The sequence below is a fragment of the Myotis yumanensis genome, unplaced genomic scaffold, assembly GCF_028538775.1.
Source record: "Myotis yumanensis isolate MYYU_CA2020_CCGP unplaced genomic scaffold, mMyoYum1.0.hap1 SCAF_18, whole genome shotgun sequence".
In the NCBI taxonomy this organism is placed as follows: Eukaryota; Metazoa; Chordata; class Mammalia; order Chiroptera; family Vespertilionidae; genus Myotis; species Myotis yumanensis.
The window spans coordinates 27,571,894-27,592,226 of record NW_027223769.1 but is presented as its reverse complement, the minus strand read 5'-3'; the positions used below and the strand labels follow the sequence as shown (position 1 = coordinate 27,592,226).

At 43.5% G+C, this 20,333-nt stretch overlaps 2 protein-coding genes and 1 non-coding gene across 7 annotated transcripts in view; 2 read left to right on the top strand and 1 right to left on the bottom strand.

Annotated features, from left to right (window-relative positions):
• Positions 1 to 263: 263 nt before the first annotated feature.
• SLC7A6OS (solute carrier family 7 member 6 opposite strand) lies at positions 264 to 8,887 on the bottom strand. Its single transcript, XM_070398542.1, has 5 exons — positions 8,665 to 8,887; positions 8,225 to 8,542; positions 4,376 to 4,579; positions 2,745 to 2,871; positions 264 to 1,735 (listed from the first exon to the last, which is right to left on the bottom strand). Exons 1-5 carry the CDS (start codon positions 8,857 to 8,859, stop codon positions 1,605 to 1,607), a joined length of 975 nt encoding a protein of 324 aa, XP_070254643.1. The 5' UTR covers positions 8,860 to 8,887; the 3' UTR covers positions 264 to 1,604.
• Positions 8,888 to 8,971: 84 nt separating this feature from the next.
• Positions 8,972 to 20,333, top strand: part of PRMT7 (protein arginine methyltransferase 7) — a 47,401-nt gene continuing 36,039 nt past the window's right edge. For 3 of the 5 annotated variants that reach the window (XR_011468913.1, XM_070398698.1, XM_070398694.1), the window contains exons 1-3: positions 9,064 to 9,158; positions 13,276 to 13,441; positions 16,558 to 16,594. Coding sequence is in view for 4 of the 5 variants with exons in the window: in XM_070398698.1 (XP_070254799.1) it covers positions 13,347 to 13,441; positions 16,558 to 16,594 (132 nt within the window). In the remaining variant the exon portion in view is untranslated. The other 2 variants (XM_070398695.1, XM_070398697.1) reach the window with 2 other exon arrangements.
• On the top strand, positions 19,718 to 19,824 carry LOC138997498 (U6 spliceosomal RNA). The gene has a single exon (XR_011468961.1). It is a non-coding gene; the product is annotated as a U6 spliceosomal RNA (small nuclear RNA).

Here is a 20,333-nt window from a genome sequence, read left to right as displayed (position 1 = left end):
CACTGGGTACAGTTTGTGAAGTTGTTAAGCCCTTTAATGTTGGCAAACTTTAATGAGCACATAAATAGCAATGAACACATCATACTGGTACAGAGTGGTTTTTAATCCTTCTTTTACTATAGACTAAGATGACTAGTGTTCATGTACATTTAAGTTGCTGCCTCTTACTTGTGACACTGAATTGTACCTTTGTGGATAGTTAGGGTGGGAAACCAATAGTCTGTTGGTTTTAGAGCCACAAGAGTAGAGCCTGAGCACACACACACACACACACAATTTAATCATTCAGGTTTAACAACTCTGTGTACATAGAAACCGATGTAGATAAAAGGGTTTAGGCAGGATGGGAAAGTAGATGCTTATGAAGTCTTTAAAGATGTGGGAAGACACATCCCTGTGTAATTCACCTTCCCCTGATAGTGAGTGTGCGCTATGGGGCAAGAGGGCATGTCTTGAATAGAAGGTTCTGGGTATTGATTGCCCTATACCTGCACTGACCAGTACAGTAGCTACTAGCCACATGTAGCTACTTAAAATAAAGTTGAAAAATTCCTGTCACACTAATCACATTAAAAGTGCTCAGCCACATGTGGCTAGTGGCTACCACTGCACAGGGCATATATAGGACACATTCGTCTTTGCAAAAGTTCTACTGACAACGAATGCTACATTAGAAGACTAAATGCCAACTCAGTCTGAGTTAAGGCATCTGTGCTTTGGAAGGGGTAGGGGCAGAAATGTAAATTCTGGGGAAGAAATTTTGTCCTATTGATAGTTTTTGGTGAGTGCTGTAAGTAGTTAAACATTTCCTAGTGGAAAGCTAAGTTCAGGATGTGTTTTCCTTTTCCTAATTTGCTTTAAGTCCTCTGTGTCTCAGGTCAATTCTGAAACTTTTATCTCACTACTCCCCCATTTTTGGTGGGGGGCAGGAAGGGGAGAGGGAGCACAATGGAAAAGATATTCAGATTGAAAAGGTTTTAAAGGAATTACTTGCTCCCATAGTTAGTGTTTTTACTAAATGCAAAGTATCACATTCATACATACCCTGTTCCTTGGTACCACTGCTAACGAAAGAGCAATCTTTACAGTCATTATCATAGGAAGCAGGGAGGTAGAGACAACTGTCAACCAAACCCCTCACAGCTCAGGCAGATTCTTCCTCTACTGGCCTTTACTACTCAGTGTGTGTTCCTACAAGAGACCCACTGTAGCCCTTCTAGATTTTCCCGTCAAAAAGAATCAGACTTTTACGGTGGCATGGGAAAGTTGAACCTAAGTTCTCATGAAACAGCCTCTCTTCCACTTACTGGCTTTAGCGTAGAAGAAGAGCAGGAAAATGCCTAGGCCAGGAAGCTTCATTTTATGTTTTTTTTGTTTGTTTTTTTGTCCCCTAGATTGCAGGGTCACTTGAATGAGGCAAAGCATCCTACTATTAATGGAAAAGAGATACTCCTTCAGCACACGTTTTCACTGCTATGATGGTGCTGTTGGACATGCTTTCTCCTTCCGTGTGTTATGCCAGGAAACCCACTACCAGGGTGGCTGATAAGGCAGTCAAAGCCCTCAAGGGCCTGTGATAGAACCTCATGGTTGTCCCAGGATCCTCAGTCCGAGTCCAGGTCATGAGTGCTGTCATAGCCAAACTCCTTCTGCACATCCGAAGGGTATTTGCTCCACGTCTGTGGTCTGCTATTGCCTCTTTCCTCTTCACTGAGGCCGTTGCATTCATCAGAGCCTGGAATGAGAGAACAGGAATGGACTCCACCTACATCATTTTTTTTTTTTGGCGACTGTGAGCTCCTTCCCATCTCAAAAAGGTCCAGGTTTTTAAAGATAATTTTTTATTGATTTTTAGAGAGGGGGGAAGGGAGAAGGATAGAGAGATAGTAACATCAATGAGAGAGGAAGTTATTGATCGGCTGCCTCCTGCACAGCCACCACTGGGGATCGAGCCCGCAACCCGGGCATGTGCCCTCACAGGGAGTCGAACCAGTGACTCTTGGTTCCTGGGTCGATGCTCAACCGCTGAGCTACACCAGCTGGGCTGGTTTTGTTTGTTTGGTTTTTTTATTTTGGTTCATTACTTAAAAATAATTGCTCAATAAAGAGAATTCAGGGGAACAATTCGAAAAGATCTCATTTCTACCATTTAAACCAAGTCTTTTAACATTGGGATATTTTGTCATTTCTCCCTTAAGTATAGATTTTTTTTAAATATAATAGTTGTAGTCATATTGTAAATATAATGTTGAACCTTGCTCCTTTTAATATATTATGGGCACTACAGAATATTCTGTAGTTTGATCTAATTGTTCCTCCATTAACAGACACAAATAAATTCTTTTTGTTGGCACTTAGAACCTCTCCAATACTTTGTTAGACCGAAGCAGGGAAAGAGACACTGAGCTAGATGTTTCACTTAATCTCTACCAGTTGATGCAGTATTTTTATTTTCTGGAGGGAAAATGAGGCTCAATAAGATGAAGTAACTTGCCCAAGATGCACAGCTAGGCAATGATAGAACTAAGGATTTGAACCCACACCTGACTGACGTTACACTCTAATAACAACCCCCCCCCCCCAAACACTGGTCTGTGGGTCTTCTATTAGCTCCAACAGCTTATGATTGAGCTGCACGAGTCAATGGAGAAGGAAAGCTAGCTAGAATGGATCTGTCTTCTGTACGCATGCCTCAGTCTTGGGTCCCAGCAGTCCCTCCCCATCCAAGGCTGCCACCCACCTACCTCTGGAATCTTCATCTCCGTCACTGCTCTCCTCCTCTGGGTACTCATTGCGCCAATTATTCTCACTATTCTCATCATCTTCATCTTCATCTTCATCAGCGTCCTCTAGTTGTTTGCCATCATTCACCTGCACATCTCAACACACACATGAATGTAAGTCAAAACATCTAAGGTTATGCTCTGGGGGAAACTAATATCAGACTAACTTGGAGAGGCTACATTTAGGCTACAAGGGGGAGATAATGGCCCTATTCCACTTACAGGTCCAACTCCAGGGATCACATTCCTGGTGAGATAGACTAAAGGAACACCCCAAAGTAGGGAGGAGAAACAGCTCTGAGCAGGTGATGGTAGTGACCTTTAAACTGTCGGAGGGATTATGGGTGATGCCAAAGATCAGAACCAAAATCCAAGTTTGAGGGGTGCAGGAAGGCAAAAGAAGGGCCTATGCATAGTCCAAGGTGGGTGCCTGATTCAGATTATGGTGGTAGAGTAGGTGTGGAGTAGCGTGCTTTTCTCCTAAGAGTGTGACAGGTACCACCTTAACTTCTCTCATTATTTTTACATTTTATTTCTTAAAAATATATGTGTGTCGATTTTAGAGAGTGAAGAAGGAGGGGGAGGGGGAGAGAAACATTGATTGGTTGCCTCCCATATGCACCCCAACCGGGGATGAACTCAAAACCTGGGTATGTGCCCTGATCAAGAATCGAACTGGTGACCTTTCGGTGCAAGGGATGATGCTCAACCAACCGAGCCACATTGGCCAGGACACTCACTAATCATTTTAGAATTTGTTTTAAGAATGATTGTCAGGAAGTTAATAGTTTTTTGTTTTTTTTTAAATGCAAGTTAGCTTTCTTAATCCATTATTTTCTGCATTATAAGATGCAATTAAAAAGGTTTTGTTCTCTTATTAAAATTCCTGGTTTTATTTTGTATTTTATTATAAGCTCTCATACATTTCCCCCTGAGAATGGGTAGATATAAAAAATAAAGATGTTGCCGAAACCGGTTTGGCTCAGTGGATAGAGCGTCGGCCTGCGGACTGAAAGGTCCCAGGTTTGGTTCCGGCCAAGGGCAGGTACCTGGGTTGTGGGCACATCCCCAGTAGGAGATGTGCAGGAGGCAGCTGATCGATGTTTCTCTCTCATCGATGTTTCTAACTCTCTATCTCTCTCCCTTCCTCTCTGTAAAAAAATCAATAAAATATATTTAAAAAAAAAATAAAAATAAAATAAAGATGTTGCCTAGCTGGTGTGGCTTGGTAGTTGAACACTGGCCCATGAACCAAGAGGTCACTGGTTAGATTCCCAGTCAGGGCACATGCTAAGGTTGGGGGCATGCTCTCTCTCCCTCTCCCTCTAAAAATCAATAAAAACATTAAAAACAACAACAGAGATTTACAAAACTTGTAAAAGATTCATTAAGTGCAAAAATTATAGACTCCCAAAATTCCCTGCATTAAAACCAGGTTCCTAGAAGGCATTTAGAATAAATTTTTCCTTTTAAGTAAGAACAAAAAGAACTAAGGACAATGTTGCCTAGGATTAGAATCCAGGGAGGCAAAGTACCCTGACTAGAGAATGGCTTAGGTTGCCTCATGCCCTCATGCCCATAGGTCCCCTTACCAGCTCCCACTCCTGGCTTAAGGGCTGCACAGAGAGGATATTCTCAATCCATCCTGGAGTGGCCGTCTCCAAGTAGTAAATGTCATACACATAGTCATCCTTCTGTTCCTCTCGGTGCCCGACACTTGGTCCATCCTCAGATATAGTCAACCGCTCGCGGATCAACTCTACAGAATTGCAAAGGATCACATCTGGGTCAGATACCTGTGAAGAAAACAGCAGATAACATGCATGAGATTAAACATGGATGTTCAAAGAAAAGGAACCTAAGTGTTGGGTGAAGGAAGCCTCCCTACAGTTCTCTGTTGGATTCAACAGTCTTATCCGCATGGCCTGTTTAATTAGCTATGAGATTAAAAAGCTAAGTATCTCTCAAAAAAGTAATGTGTGGTTCTTCTGAGATAGAAACTTGCAAGACAGACTTCTACGCTTTTGTGCTCGGCTGATGCAAGAGCATGTGTGAAGACCTGCATGTGAAGACTGGCCTGAGGAGAGGCGAGGGCCAGCAGAGCTTTGAGTCTTCCCCTTGGTCTTCCTGAGCTCCTTTGTTATGATGTTCTCCCTTTGGGGATCTGCAGGCCCACAATAGCACCTCCATAGCTGACTCCTCAGTGGGCCTGCATTTTGTGTGGCCTTCTATAGGGAACCTACGGACGATTCCTGGGCTATCAATAACTACTACCAGCCATCACCCACCACTTGACTTGCCCACACTGACATCCTGCTTTTAATCATAACCAGGAATGGATTCCTCTATAATCCTTTTCTTGCTAGAAAGAATAGCTTCAAGATAGATTGACCCAGATTGGAACTGGCCAAGGTAAGATGGACTCTAGATCCAATAGGCTGTGTTATCCAGGGCGGCACAGGCCAATTTGGAAACCAAGGGGACATGCTGCAAATGATCCCCCTGCAAAAGATCATCACAGGAGCTGTGCAGCTGAAACCATATGCCCTATGGGAAGTAGAGGCGTACCATGGAGAGGCAGACAAGGAGAGACCAATGCTCTCTATCACAAGCTACAGGGAATTAATTCTTCGTTCCAAAGTAAAAAGGAACTAGAGATGTCAGTTTTTGTGTAGAGACTTGACTGACCTAAAAGCTGTTCATTAGGAAAGCTCTGGCTCCAACTCACAAGTCCCCAGCCCTCAGTCCAGCAAATTATGCAGCCGTATTCCTTTGCTATAGATTTTTCAAATTTCCTATAATGAACACATTGTTTTCATAAAATAATAAATTATTTTTAAGTCTAATCTATGTATGCTTACCCATATTTTCAATTATAATACATACAACATTTCCTACCAGTAAACATATATAATATGTACTTTCCCATCTTGCCAGTCTTCATGGTTATTAATTTAAAGTCCAGGCAGTTGTACAGTCAATTTCTCAGACATAATTTTAGCCTCCATGTATAACACTGCAACGAATGTGAAGTTTCCTGCATTTGAAAATAGAGATTAAAGTACCTAGGGTTTTTGTGAGGATTAAATGAGTTAAATAAAAGAATATATAACAACAACAAAAAAGAATATATAACAAGTACTTAGACAATACTTGATGTATAGTAATTAGTAAACAAACAGCTTTTGTTAATACCACAGCTGTTTGCTTCTGCTGAATTATTTCCCTAGGATAAATCCTGGGGATGAAATTACTAGATAAAATGAACCAAACCTTTTCACCTTTTCAGATACCCTATTAAGTAGTACTTTACTTGCTTAAAACTTAAATTCCTTAGAATTTTGAGTGACTTTGAGTCCAAACAATAAAAATAAATTTAAATAGTTTTAAAATACACCCTAAGCTATTGTTAGCCATGCCATTTTCCAAAAGACTGGCATCAATTTTAAGCACTACAGCCACGTACCATTTTAATCACAGCCTTGCCAGCAGTGTTATCGACAACCTTTTCTCTGCTGGTTTTAGTAGGGATAAAACCTTAATTTTACTTTCAGCTTAAATTCATATTTAAAATTTATGTGAAACATATTTATATTTTTCAGAGAAGAAGGGAGAGGGAGAGACAGAAACATCAATGATGAGAGAGAATCATTGATCGGTTGCTACCGGCACACCCCACACTGGGGATTGAGCCCACAACCCGGGCATGTGCCCTGACCAGGAATTGAACTGTGACCTCCCTGGTTCATAGGTTGACACAACCATTGAGCCACACTGGCAGAGCGAAATTCATGTTTTTAAAATAATTACTCTGCAAATATTTTTGATATGTTTATAAGTTTGTATTGCATTGTTGGGTTGGGAAAATTTGTGTTCACAACTTTCAGTTTATTTTATTTGTTTTTCTTATAAAATTGAGCTATTTAATTGATTCCACTGAATATTAGTGTACTTTTAAACATCTGATTGTTAACTCATGAATCAGTCTTGATTTACTTTTGGTAAAAGTTGTGGCTATTGCCCCAACTGGTTTGGCTCAGTGGATAGAGCGTCGGCCTGCGGACTGAAGGGTCCCAGGTTCGGTTCCGTTCAAGGGCATGTACCTTGGTTGCGGGCACATCCCCATTAGGGGGTGTGCAGGAGGCAGCTGATCGATGTTTCTCACTCATCAATGTTTCTAACTTTCTATTCTCCCTTCCTCTCTGTAGAATATCAATAAAATATATATTTTTTAAAAAGATGTGGCTATCAATATCATGCTCAAGTTGCTATCAGGTATACTAGCACCATGATTAAATATGTTTTGCCTGATGTATTTTGAATTAAAATTTCATTTTTTACACTTAAAGAACTATTAAAAGGAGTGAAAAAATTTTAAATGTTTACTAACAGGAGGAATGCCTTAGGTCAGTGGTCGGCAAACTGCAGCTCGCGAGCCACATGCGGCTCTTTGGCCCCTTGAGTGTGGCTCTTCCACAAAATACCACATGCGGGCGCGCACGTACAGTGCAATTGAAACTTCGTGGCCCATGCGCAGAAGTCGGTATTTTGTCGAAGAGCCACACTCAAAGGGCCAAAGGGCCGCAGTTTGCTGTCCACTGCCTTAGGTTGAGAATTTTCTATTTCTATATTATTGCATGCAGACTTTGGTGGTTTTTTTTTGAAGATACAAAACAAACATATTACATGTAACGTAGTGGAAAGAACACTGGATTAAGTGTGCATCTGAGACCTGACTCTGCCTCAGACTTGATATGGTACCCAAGACTAGTCCTTTAACCTCCCTCTGATGAGTTTGCCCATCTGCTCTATCTTTTCCTTGCTCAAAGTCCTCCATTAACACCCTATTCAGGATGAAAAGGCCATGGGTCTAGTTAGATCCTTCACCCAAATTCCTCATTACTATTCTCTCCAAGTTCACTGGGCTCCAGGCACACTGACTTTGAAAACATCAGACAAACTTGGTTTGAAAGCCTTTGTGCTTGTAAGTCCTCAGCCTGGAATGCCCCTCCCCAAGATATCCACAGTGCCCTGCCATTCACCTCCTTTAAGGCTTCACTCAGATGTCACTTTTTTCCCCCCCGCAGTGTGACCTCTGAAATGGAACCCTCTTTTCCTGCGCACCAGACCCTACCCCCGCCCCCTTTACAGCCCATATCACTATCTGACAGTGAATTTACTTGTTTTTCCCTATCTGAATGTTAGGTTCACTGCTCTACCCACAGAACCTAAGCACAATGCTTGTCTCATAGTGGGCGCTCAGTAAATACTTGTTGAGGAGAGAACCTAATCTGTAACATCGAGACTAGCAAGCCGGCGGGATCATCCGTTAATAAAAGGTGAAGCCATGTGCATCTCAACTGTGTGCCGTCTGAGCGCCCAGATTCCTGGCACTACTTGTCGGGAGAAGCCCAGCTCTCCTCCGCGGGGCGTGCACTCACTTTGCAGGAGGCAGAGGCGGCGGCGGCGGCAGTGGCGGTGGCGGCAGCAGTGGCAGTAGCAGCGGCCTCAGGGTCTCCTTCTTCGTGGACCAGATCCAACAGCTGGAAGCCTGCGTCACCGCCGGCTTCTGGGTTTTCCCGCGCGTCCTCGGACTCCAGGTCATCCAAGAGAAGGCCCGAGGGTCGGCGGCTAGAGACTACCCGGTAGCGACCCTCCTGCTGGATCTTCCGAGTCGACGCGCGGAGGTCGTGGCGGATACGCTGATGGGTGCCCCAGGGTGGGGGCAGAGCGCGCAGGAGCGGCTGGACCGGGTCCTCCTGGAGGGCAACAGGGAAGGGGAGCCGGCGTAAGCAGGGGATCGTGTGGGGGTCAGGGAGACAGTGTCATCCCGGCGGCGCCCTCAGAGCCCCTCCACTCAGGCTCCACCCCCCCCCGATACCTGGGAGCACACGGTAGCCACCAACTGGAAGACATTTTTCTCTGCTGCTTTCTCCAGACCTTCGGGGGGCGTCTTTTGGACCGCCAACTCCACCATATCTTTCCGGAGACGTTTACAGGCGAGGACCAGGGCCTCGGCAGGCTCCTCGCTGCGCTTCCGCTTCACGCGGAGGATAGCAGTTCGACCAGCCTCCATAGCGGCCGTCGCGAAGCAGTGTGGGAACGCGTAGGGTGCGACGGGAAAGACTTCAGGTTCTACTTCCGGGTCCCGCCCCCGGCACGCTCATCCGGCGTAGGAAGGTCCCGCCCCCTTACGCCGGCCGCGGGAATGTGGCCCTGGCGGCGGAAGTGAGCGGAGCGGCGTCCGCAGCCGGTGAGGCGCTGAGCATGTTGGGTAGGTGGGAATCCCATCGGAGTCCGGGATGCAACCCGCGTCCTGTTCCCGGCCGCAGGGCTCCAGCGCAGGGCCTGGCGTGGGCGTTCTTGGACGCCGCGGTACGCACTTCTGCGGGGCTTCCGAGAACCTTTCGAGGGTCCGCGTGGGGCGGCTCCGAGCGCTCGGGCCGGCGGAAGAGCGGGGTTTCAGGCCCGCCCCGGCTCTGCCGCCCTCTCTGGCGATGGCCGCTTGCTGGGCCCCTGGGGGAAGCGCCTCTGCGATGAACGGGTTGACAGGACGTACCTGGACTCTCCCCTCGGCGCCACAGCCTGGCGTGGTGGTTGCCATTCCTTCCTTGTAAATGTCCGCATTAGTTGACAGCTCTTGGAGAATGAGGAGGGGGTCAGGCTGTCTCCTGAGCCTGGAGTGTGGTCTTCTTTTGGGAGAGGGACACGTCATAATAACAGGGGAAGATGTTTATCCGTAGAAGATGTTCGTAGAGAGGTTACAGGACGTGGTTCCCTACTGAAGCATTCATTTAGGTTAATACGAAACCAGTGACTTCTCTGCCGTTCTGAAAAGACTCTGTGGTCCTAGTCCTAGCCTCAGCAACATCAGAGACAAAAAAGGGAATTCCACGGGATAAGGGTTTCTAGACCCTCGCACAATGGACCCCACCAACCTGTGCGCCTCTCTGCTCAGTTTCACGGCAGCTGATTTATCCGCCGCGCAGGGTAGCCTAAGCTTTCTAAGGGGGTGAAGTGCCCTCTCCCCACGCTCACCTAAATCCTACCCGTCTTTGTGTGTATGTGTGTGTAAATTCGCACAGGATATTTTTCCACTGATTTTTTGTTTTAGAGAGACTGGAAGAAATGAGGGAGAGAGGAGATAGATGGATTGGTCGCCTTTCGCATGGCCCCGCCGGATTGGTTTGAACCTACAACTGAGTTATGTGCCCTTGCCTGGGAATTGAACCTGCGACCCTTCTGTCCTCAGGCCAACACTCTAACCACTGCGCCAAACCGGCCAGGGCCCTACCCATCTTTTAAGCCTTCCCTGAACATTCGCTGAAATGTGGTCATTTCTTCCCACTGCAGCCTGTGTTGGACACAGTTTTCTAAAGCACATTACCGACTCTGGTAGTTCTAGATACTGTCTTTTTAAAAGGATATCAGCATGTGAGATGTACAGAGCTGGTTATAGCAATGGTTTGCACACTAGGTTGCAAACCACTGCTGAGTTATGAAATCAGCTTAGTGGATCGTGGTCTATTAAAAAATAAAATGAAAATAGGATAAAATATATGAGGGCCTTGCCCATGGCAAGACTAAATATGTACCGTTTTGTGAAACTTGGTTATGTTTGTGTTTGTATGTATTGTGTCTCAGTGTAAAATATATTACTGGGGTTGTCGGGAAGTTTGAGAGCCCCTGGGTTAGAAAGTAGATATTCTGGGGTGTTAGAAGTAGAGTTTTTTTTTTTTTTTCCAAAATATATTTTATTGATTTTTTACAGAGACGAAGGGAGAGAGATAGAGAGCTAGAAACATCGATGAGAGAGAAACATCGATCAGCTGCCTCCTGCACATCTCCCACTGGGGATGTGCCCATAACCCAGGTACATGCCCTTGACCGGAATTGAACCTGGGACCCCTCAGTCCGCAGGCCGACCCTCTATCCACTGAGCCAAACCTGCTTCGGCTAGAAGTAGAGTTTTGCTGAAAGACAGATGGACTACGTTGAACCAAGCTAGTGATCACCTGAGTCTTCAGAAAAGTGTTTCCCATCCTCTTGTATAAAAATTCAATATTTACTTAGTCTTGGTAATTTCAAGAGAAAGCCAATAACTGTGGCCAACAAAATGCCCGAGGGGACCTCCTCCACAAAAAATAATCATGTTTCCTGAAGATGGGTCAGTGTTTAACAAGAATGAAGGGGCATGTGGAACACTTGCTGTTTCTGAATGTCAGAGGAAGGGGGCATTGGGAGACTCCATTCCTGCTGAGAGGTGCCTTCAGACTTTGAGCTGTGGTGTTCCTGTCTCTCAGATATAAATATCTTTGAGCAAAAAGGCCATACAGGACATTTTATCTGTCTGATAACATTTTACTTATTTGAAACAAATTTTTTTTAATGAAGAACGGTTTTTCAAAATTGCTTTTAAAATTAAATACTGAATAGATAAGAAGTAATTATTATGAAAAATAGCGAGGCATGAAGAATGACAGTATCATGAGCACCTGTATTCCCACCACCCAATTTTAGAATTCACCTGCTCTTAAAGTCCCCTGTGTGGCCCTTCTTTATTTATTTTTATTCTTTATTTTTGTTGATTTCAGAGAGGGAGGGAGAGTGAGAGAGAGAGATAGAAACATCAGTGATGAGAGAGAATCATTGTTTGGCCGCCTCCTGCATGCCCCCGACTGGGGATCGAGCTTGTAACCTAGACACGTGCCCTGACCGGGAATCCAACTGTGACCTCCTGGTACATAGGTTGACCCTCAACCACTGAGCCACACCAGCTGGGGCTGTGTGGCCCTCTTGATCCCATCCTTTTTCCTCCCTACTATCCTATTCCCTGCTATGCACTTTAATGTGATCCCTAAAGAATGTGTTGTTCTGTTTTTTCTTTTAAAATATATTTTATTGATTTTAGAGAGGAAGGGAGAGGGAGAGAGAGATAGAAACATCAATGATGAGAGAGAATCATTGATTGGCTGCCTCCTGCACGCCCCCTACTGGGGATCAAGCCCGCAACCCAGGCATGTGCCCTTGGCCGGAATCGAACCTGGGACCTTTCAGTCCGCAGGCCTACGCTCTATCCATTGAGCCAAACCAGCTAGGGCTGTTGTTCTGTTTTTTGTTTTTTGTTTTATAAATATATTTTATTGATTTTTTTTTTTTTTTTTACAGAGAGGAAGGGAGAGGGATAGAGAGTTAGAAATATCGATGGGAGAGAAACATCGATCAGCTGCCTCCTGCACACCTCCTACTGGAGATGTGCCTACAACCAAGGTACATGCCCTTGACCGGAATCGAACCTGGGACCTTTCAGTCCGCAGGCTGATGCTCTATCCACTGAGCCAAACTGGTTAGGGCATGTTGCTCTGTTTTGAATAATTATACATCCTATATAATAAAAGCCTAATATGCTAATTGTCCGGTTGTCAGGTGGGCCGTTCAAGCAATCAAAGTATAATATGCTAAGTCTGCTCAACCACTCGCTATGATGTTCACCAACCACCAGGGGGCAGGTGCTCCGACTGGTAGGTTAGCTTGCTGCTGGGCTCCAGCTGATCGGAACTGAGCCAGACAGGCTGGACACACCCTGGAGCCCTCCCGCAGTCCCTCCCTGGCTAGCCAACCTGTGTCCCTCCCCGGCCCTGATTGTGCACCCGTGGGGTCCCTCGGCCTGGCCTGTGCCGTCTCACAATCCCGGACTCCTCGGGGGATATCGTAGAGCCAGTTTCGGCCCAATCCCGCAGGCCAGGCCGAGGGACCCCACATGCATACTCATGCTCCTCTTCTTATATTCGCTACCAACTTTAAAACATGACCTCCGCCTACCTTTTCAGCATCCTCTCTCATCACAGCCCTACTTTTGCACCACACTCCAGCACACTGAACTGACTGCCACTATATAAACGAGCCTCTAGTTTTATATAAATGTGAATACTTACATGTATTCTGTGACTTGTTTTTTTTTTTTTATGACTCAACATTATATTCCTGGGATTATCCATGTTTGTGTATAGCTGTGACTTACTTGTTTAGATGAAGGTTTTCCTAATTTGTTTGAATTGCTCTATCTTTGTATTTTTCCTTAAACTAAATGTCTAATATCCTTAGGTAGTTTTAGTGGCACTCCTTTACCACCACCCCGATCTCTCTTTGTTCTTTCCTACTAGCCCTTTCCTCTGCTTTATTTCCTTTCTCGCCTACCTTTACCTGAGGCTATGCCCAGCTGTACCTTGGAGGCTCATTTGACCCTGTTGGAATCACTGAGGACTGCTCAAGTTTCCAGATAGTTTTATGAACTTGCGTATTATAGTTTTTAATGTTTTATGGGGAATATAAAACAAAGTAAGTCTTGCTGGAAAAAGGAAAATTCCGATTAACAAATATTTTCAGTGGTTTTGATATTTTTGTCAATTTCTTAGACACCCCCCCCCCTTGTTTTCTTGTCTTTTAACATTTTTTTTTTTCTTTTCATTCTTGGGCATTATAATGTGAATAGGTTTCTGACCGTCTGACCTGTCCATAAGAAGTAAGCTGGCGAGTGATAAAATTGAGGAGCTGATTGGCAGCATGAAGATCTTCTGTGGGCGGGCCAATCCGACCACAGGATCTGTGGAGTGGCTGGAGGAAGATGAGCACTATGATTACCACCAGGAGATTGCCAGGTAACAAGCGTTTGTTCACAGTTGGCTGCAGCTGGATAGGGCACTTGATCTCAAAGCAGATGCCTTGAAATTTAGTCTGAGTGTGCAATAGGATATGACCCAGTGCTTCTGGGCAGGTGTAGGTCACAAGCAGGTGTGCTCAGCCAAGTAGGTTTGTGTGGGAGTTAGGCTGAGTCATGCCTGTGTGGGAAGTCAGAGGATCTGTCTAGTGGAGCAAAGAAGACCCAAGGTTCAGGAGTAGTAGAAGAGTTTATGAAAGTTAATTATTTATTGGTGCCACTTAAATGGTGACATTCCTCATATAGTTAAATTCTCCTGAAAAGTTGAAAATTGCTTTTTCTTCTCTTTGAAGGGATATTTAAAAGTATGTGAGTTACTGTTATTTAGCAATCATTAAGTGCATACAACATGACAACACTGTGCTGGGGCAGTGAGTACCAGAATGAAGAAGAAAGGGTTCCCAGCCTTAAGGAACAGGTAGTTTTGTGGAAGAGACAGACATAACAAATGATGGTGCAGAGAGATAAAGGCCAGTGGAAATGGGCACAAACGTTTATGCCCATTAGCAGCAAGAACCAGCTGGCCTGGGGGGTTGATATCTACATGGAGAGAAATGGCCACTCCAGAGGAGTGGCAGTCAGTTCAGTGTGCTGGAGTGTGGTGCAAAAGTAGGGCTGTGATGAGAGAGGATGCTGAAAAGGTAGGCGGAGGTCATGTTTTAAAGTTGGTAGCGAATATAAGAAGAGGAGCATGAGTATGCATGTGGGCTCTGCCCCTTAACTCTCACATTGGCCAAGCTACTTAACTTCTCTGTGCCTAAATATAATAATATATTCCTCAATATCTATAATAATAAAAGCATAATATGCTAATTAAATAAAGCATAATATGCTTCTGTCCTTCCAGACGAAGCCGGGGCTGTGAGGGAAGCCCGGGTGCTGGGAGCCAGGGGAAGCCGGTGCCGGCAGCTGGGGGAAGGAAAGCCTACTCTTGCACGAATTTTGTGCATTAGGCCTCTAGTATACAATATAATAACTCATAGGATGCAGTGATGGAAGGAGAGAGAAATTTCAGGAAGCATCAAGCTTTCTGATTAGAGTGACTAGGTAGATGGAGCTCCCATTTCCTGAGAGGAAGAACACAGGAGGAATTGGTGGTGTTGGGCAGGGGAGTTGATGGAGAGTGGGTATTTGGACATCCAGTAGAGATGCCAGTGGACAGGTATGTGGGTCTGGAGACAATTTGCAGTTGTTAGTGAGGGTGGAAACAGGACTCTCAGAGACAGTGTGGAATGAGAAAGGTAGACGGCTGAAGGAGTTCTGGAATAGCTGAGGAGGCAGGAGAACCAGGAGGGAGTGATCACAGAGGAGAAAGGAGGAGAATGGTTCAGGAAGAGGGCATGTCCAGCAGGGCCAGAGAAGTCCTGGGTGTTAGCAATTGAAGCGAGCTAATGGTGTTTCAGGAGAGTGGTGTCAGTGCAGTGGTGGGGAGTGAGTGGGTGATGAGACAGAGAAGATGGGGAGTGAAAGTGCCTCTAAAAAGTGGAGAAAGCCCTGACTGGTTTGGCTCAGTGGATAGAAAGGTCCTGCGGACTGAAAGGTCCCAGGTTCGATTCCGGTCAAGGGCATGTACCTTGGTTGCGGGCACATCCCCAGTAGGAGATGTGCAGGAGGCAGCTGATCGATGTTTCTCTCTCATCCGTGTTTCTAACTCTCTATCCCTCTTCCTTCCTCTCTGTAAAAAATCAATAAAATATATTTTTTAAAAAAGTGGAGAAAGGTATAAAGGACCAGATTTCAACTAAGCATTCATAGGAGGGTTCAGATATAAAAACCTTGGTGTGCATAAAAACACCCTATTCTTTTAGTGCAGAGCTTCTCAAAGTGTAGAGTATGGATTGCCTGGGTCACAGTTGCCTGGAACACCAGTTCAGGTGCAGATTTCCAGACTCCAGCCCGATCTGGATCAGAATCTCTTTGTGTGTATGATGCGAATCTGCATTTAAAAGAAGCTCTGCAGTGAATCTGATGTTGACCTGAAGCCGGAGGTCCTCTGTTTAGTGGGAGTGCCTCAGCTGTCACTTGGAACACTCAGAAAGCATCTTTGGGCTGGGCCTGCCGAGTTCTGGGGGCTCATCCTGATCCTGCTAGAGGTTCTCAAATTTGTAATTGCTACGGTAGAAATATAGATAATCAACTCTCCTCCCTTTAACACTCTATAGTTTGGTAAACTCTTAGTTTTTCCTGATGACATGAAGGAAAATGCTGAATATACAGCAGATAATATACTTTGCCTTTCCCCAATTCCTCCTCCTAATGTTACATTTGTGATTATCCCACTGTGCAAATTATGCAAGATTATGTTAAGTATTAAACTCAGTCTAAGTTAGTCTGAGGAAAAAATGTTTATGGGGGTGGGTTATAAGGGGTCAGTGTGTGTGTGGGGGGGAGGGCATATGTAATACTTTCAACAATAAAGATTTAATTAAAAAACGTTTAATGTATAAAATGATCAGTATGCTAGTGGCTTTGGAGTTACTGTGACAGGGCTGACTACTAGAGCATTCTTAGGTCTTAGGTTCTTTGCTGAAAAAATAAATACTTGCCTGAGGTTTTTTATTTAGTACCAAAGAATTATAGAATATAACTGTTGACGTATGAAATTCCAAATCTGTAGAGAATTTTTATTTAAACCAAATTGACCACATATGCTGGGAGCAAGATCTCAAATGCTCCAGAGAATAACAGTTTTGTAGCTTCTTCTATGCATTTGAAATTAAGAAAGGAAATAAGATTACAAGGAGATGGGGGGGAAAAAAGCAAGGTGCTGATTGGATTATAGGATAGTTTAATAAGATTATGTATGTGCTTTCTTGAGGGTGGTTTATTTCAAACGTGTGTTAACACCATCACTGTGTGAAGTTACTTTCCATAACCCCCTCCCCTCTTTCGCCCCCCCCCCCCCCCCCCCACATAATTCCTTTAAAATAGTTTAAAACCTGCCTGGATGTTTGTCTCATCTGATTTAAGAATGCATTTATATATCTGTGAATATGCTTATATGTTGATGTATATTACTTTTAGCAGAGGTTTCTGACCTGTCTTTTTGTTTTTTAGATCTTCTTACGCTGATATGCTGCACGACAAAGACAGAGTAAGTGTTAAAGGAAACTGTTACCTTGATGTGGGGTTTTGAAACCTTGCATTACGGGAACCCTGGAGGCATGATGTTGGAATGATGCTGAGAGTCAGTATGGCGTAATGGTTGGGAATTTTGTTTGGAGGCTGGGTCCTATTTCTGGCTCTGCTCTTGACCTGAGTGTGAACTTGGACAAAACTTGGGACCTCTGTGGACCTTGTTTATTAGGATTTAAGACGTACTATCTGATCTCCATAATCTCCTCTAGATAAAAATTCTCTAATTATATGATGTTTTGCCCTGTATAGTCAGTTTGTAATTTAAAAATAAAATTTCTAGAGGTCACTGCAGACTGTATTTTGTAAAGCAGATTTGACTTTCATTGCAGAATTACATTTCAGCTTTCCTTTCATTTTTATTTTTTTAACGTTTCTTTTTTAAAAAAAAATATTTTTTTATGGATTTCAGAGAGGAAGGGAGAGGGAGAGAGAGATAGAAACATCAATGATGAGAGAAAAACCATTGATTGGCTGCTTCCTGCACGAGTCCCACTGAGGATTGAGCACAGAACCTGGGCATGTGCCTTGACGGGGAATCAAACCGTGACCTCCTGGTTCATAGGTTGACGCTCTACCAATGAGCCATGTTGGCTGGACTAATCTGATAGGTTTGAACTAATTTCTCATTGTAGTTTTAACTTGCATTACCCTGATAACTACTGTGTATGAGCTCTTCTCATTTATTAGCTATTCATGTTTACTCTTTTATGACTTAGTAATTTATAGGAGTTCTTTATATATTCTGGGTAATAACCTTGTCAGTTATATTTATTGCAAGTGTCTTTTTTAAAATTTTTTTTTATTGCTAAAAGTATTACAAAGGGTATTACATATGTGTCCTTTTTTTTTTTTTTTTTGCAAGTGTCTTATCTTAGTTTGTGGGTTGTTTTTCCATCTGATAAACACAAGTCTTAAATTTTAATGTCAAATTTATCTTATATGTCCTTTAAAGGTTGGTACTTTTTGTGTCTTGTTTAAGAAATCCGCCCTGACCGGTTTGGCTCAGTGGATAGAGCGTCGGCCTGCGGACTGAGGGGTCCCGGGTTCAATTCCAGTCAAGGGCATGTGCCTTGGTTGCGGGCACATCCCCAGTGGCGGGTGTGCAGGAGGCAGCTGATCGATGTTCCTCTCTCATCGATGTTTCTAGCTTTCTGTCCCTCTCCCTTCCTCGCTGTAAAAAATCAATAAAAAAAATATATTAAAAAAAAAATCCTTCCCTTTGCCAAGGTTTTTAAAGGCTGATATATAAGATTTCAACTGATTTTTACTTATTGATTTGGAATCCTGTAATCTTTCTAAATTCTGTAACTCAATAATTATTCATTGGTATTTTGGGTTTTCTTTTGCAGACATTCATCTTGTCTGTGAACAAAACAAAATAATTTTATTTACTTTTTTCTAGACCTTATTTCTTCTTGCTCTAGTTGGGTAGAGTTGTCCAATTTAATGTTGTCCACTTCATATATTTTAAAAAAACTTTTGCTAGAAGTTGTTCATCATATCCTTTAATCTCTCTAATATCTGCGGCATATATACTGATATTACCCTCCTCTTCATTTCCAGTTTTTGGCTACCTGTATTTCTTTATCTCCCTCTACCTTTTATTTACTTATTTTTGAAATAGTCTTACCAGTTCATTGATTTTATTAGTCTTTTTTAAAAAAAAAATAGTTAATTGATATTTTGAGAGAGAGGGGAAGGGAGAAAAGAGAAACATCTGTGTGAGAGCATAACATCCATTGGTTGTTTCCTACACACCTTCTACTGGGGATTGAGCTGTAACATCAATCAGCTGTCTCCTGCACATCCTACTGGGGGATCAAAGTAACCTGGGCGTGTTCCCTGACCAGGAATGGAACCTGCAACCTTTTGGTGCATTGGATGTCACCCAACCAACTGAGCCACACCAGCCAGGATATTATTAGTCTTTTGAAATAACTAACTTTTTTTTTTTAATATATTTTATTGATTTTTTTTACAGGGAGGAAGGGAGAGAGATAGAGAGTTAGAAACATCGATGAGAGAGAAACATCGATCAGCTGCCTCCTGCACACCCCCTACTGGGGATGTGCCTGCAACCAAGGTACATGCCCTTGACTGGAATCGAACCTGGGACCCTTCAGTCTGCAGGCTGACGCTCTATCCACCAAGCCAAACTGGCTAGGGCGTAACTAACTTTTTTAAAAAATGTATTTTTTATTGATTTCAGAGTGGAAGGGAGAGAGATAGAAACATTAATGATGAGAGAGCATCATTGATCAGCTGCCTCCTGCACGCCCCCTACTGGGGATCGAGCCTGCATCCCGAGCATGTGCCCTTGACCAGAATCGAACCCGTGACCCTTCAGTCTCAGGCTGACTCTCTATCCACTGAGCTATAGTAGCTAGGACTGAAATAACTAACTTTTTTCCTTCTTGATCTTATATTTGTTTCTTAGTTCATTAATTTTTATTCTTTATTATTTTTATTCATTCACTTACTTGGAGTTTATTTTGGTAGTCCTTTTTTTACTAGTAATTTTTTGAGGTGGATGCTTACCTCACCTTTTGTCTTTTCTAATACTTTTTTCTCCAAATATTGCTTTAGCCATTCCGTGAGTTTTGATATGTAATTTTTTAAAATCTTTTTTTCTTTAGTTATATTTTTGTTATTGAGATTTCCAACTTGATTGCACTGTGGTCAGAGAATATTGCCCTTTTGATACCAGCCCTGTATTAGTTATCTAGTAACAAATTATCCCCAAATGTAATGTCTTAAAAACAATTATTATCTTATACTTTCTGTGGGTCAGAGAACTGGGCTCCACTTAGCTGGGCCTCCTGGCTCTGGGTCTCTTACAGGCTGTGATCAAGGTCTTAGCTGGTAGGATAGTCATCTTCAGGCTAACTTGGGGGTGGATCCACTTGCAACTGCTTGACCTCCTAATATTCCTGATTAATTTTCCAGCTCGTCGGTACATTTAAAAAGATTTACAAATACCTTCCTAGGATTTTTAGTTATTGTCAACAGAAGAATACTCATCCAGCTAAACTCTTACAGATGGAAGGTGTATCTATTAAGTTACAAAAGACCATAACTAGTGTTTGTTTTGGCAGCACACATATTAAAATTGGAACGATACAGGGAAGATTAGTGTGGCCCCTGTGCAAGGATGACACGCAAATTCATGAAGCGTTCCATTTTAAAAAAAACCCTGCATACAAACAGAATAAACAAAAGACTATAACTAAAAACCTTCACGATGCAAGGAAATAATTTCCTGAGAGGGAAACATTTAGACAAGGAAGTTATGTGAAATAGAGTCCAGTACGGAAATCAAAAGCCACAACACATATTTTAATAGAGGGATTTGGTCACACAGATGTGGGAGGCCTGGGAAGCAGAGAGGTCACTGAGGTCAACTTGTGATAGGAAGAGCAGGAAACAGTTACCTTGCCAAGGGCTGGGGAAACAAAGAGAGAAGACTGAGGTTTTCAGAATCTAGAACAGGGGTGGGCCATTTGGACCTTTATAACATCATTCTCGGGCCATACAAAATCATCAACTTAAAAATTAGCCTGCTATATTTGGTCAAGCATTTAATTAACTCACCCCCCTAATGCCTTGGCCAGACCAAATGATTTTGTGGGCATTGTAGGCCCAAGAGCTGCACGTTTCCCACCCCTGATCTGGAAGCTTAGAGGAGAGGTCCTGTG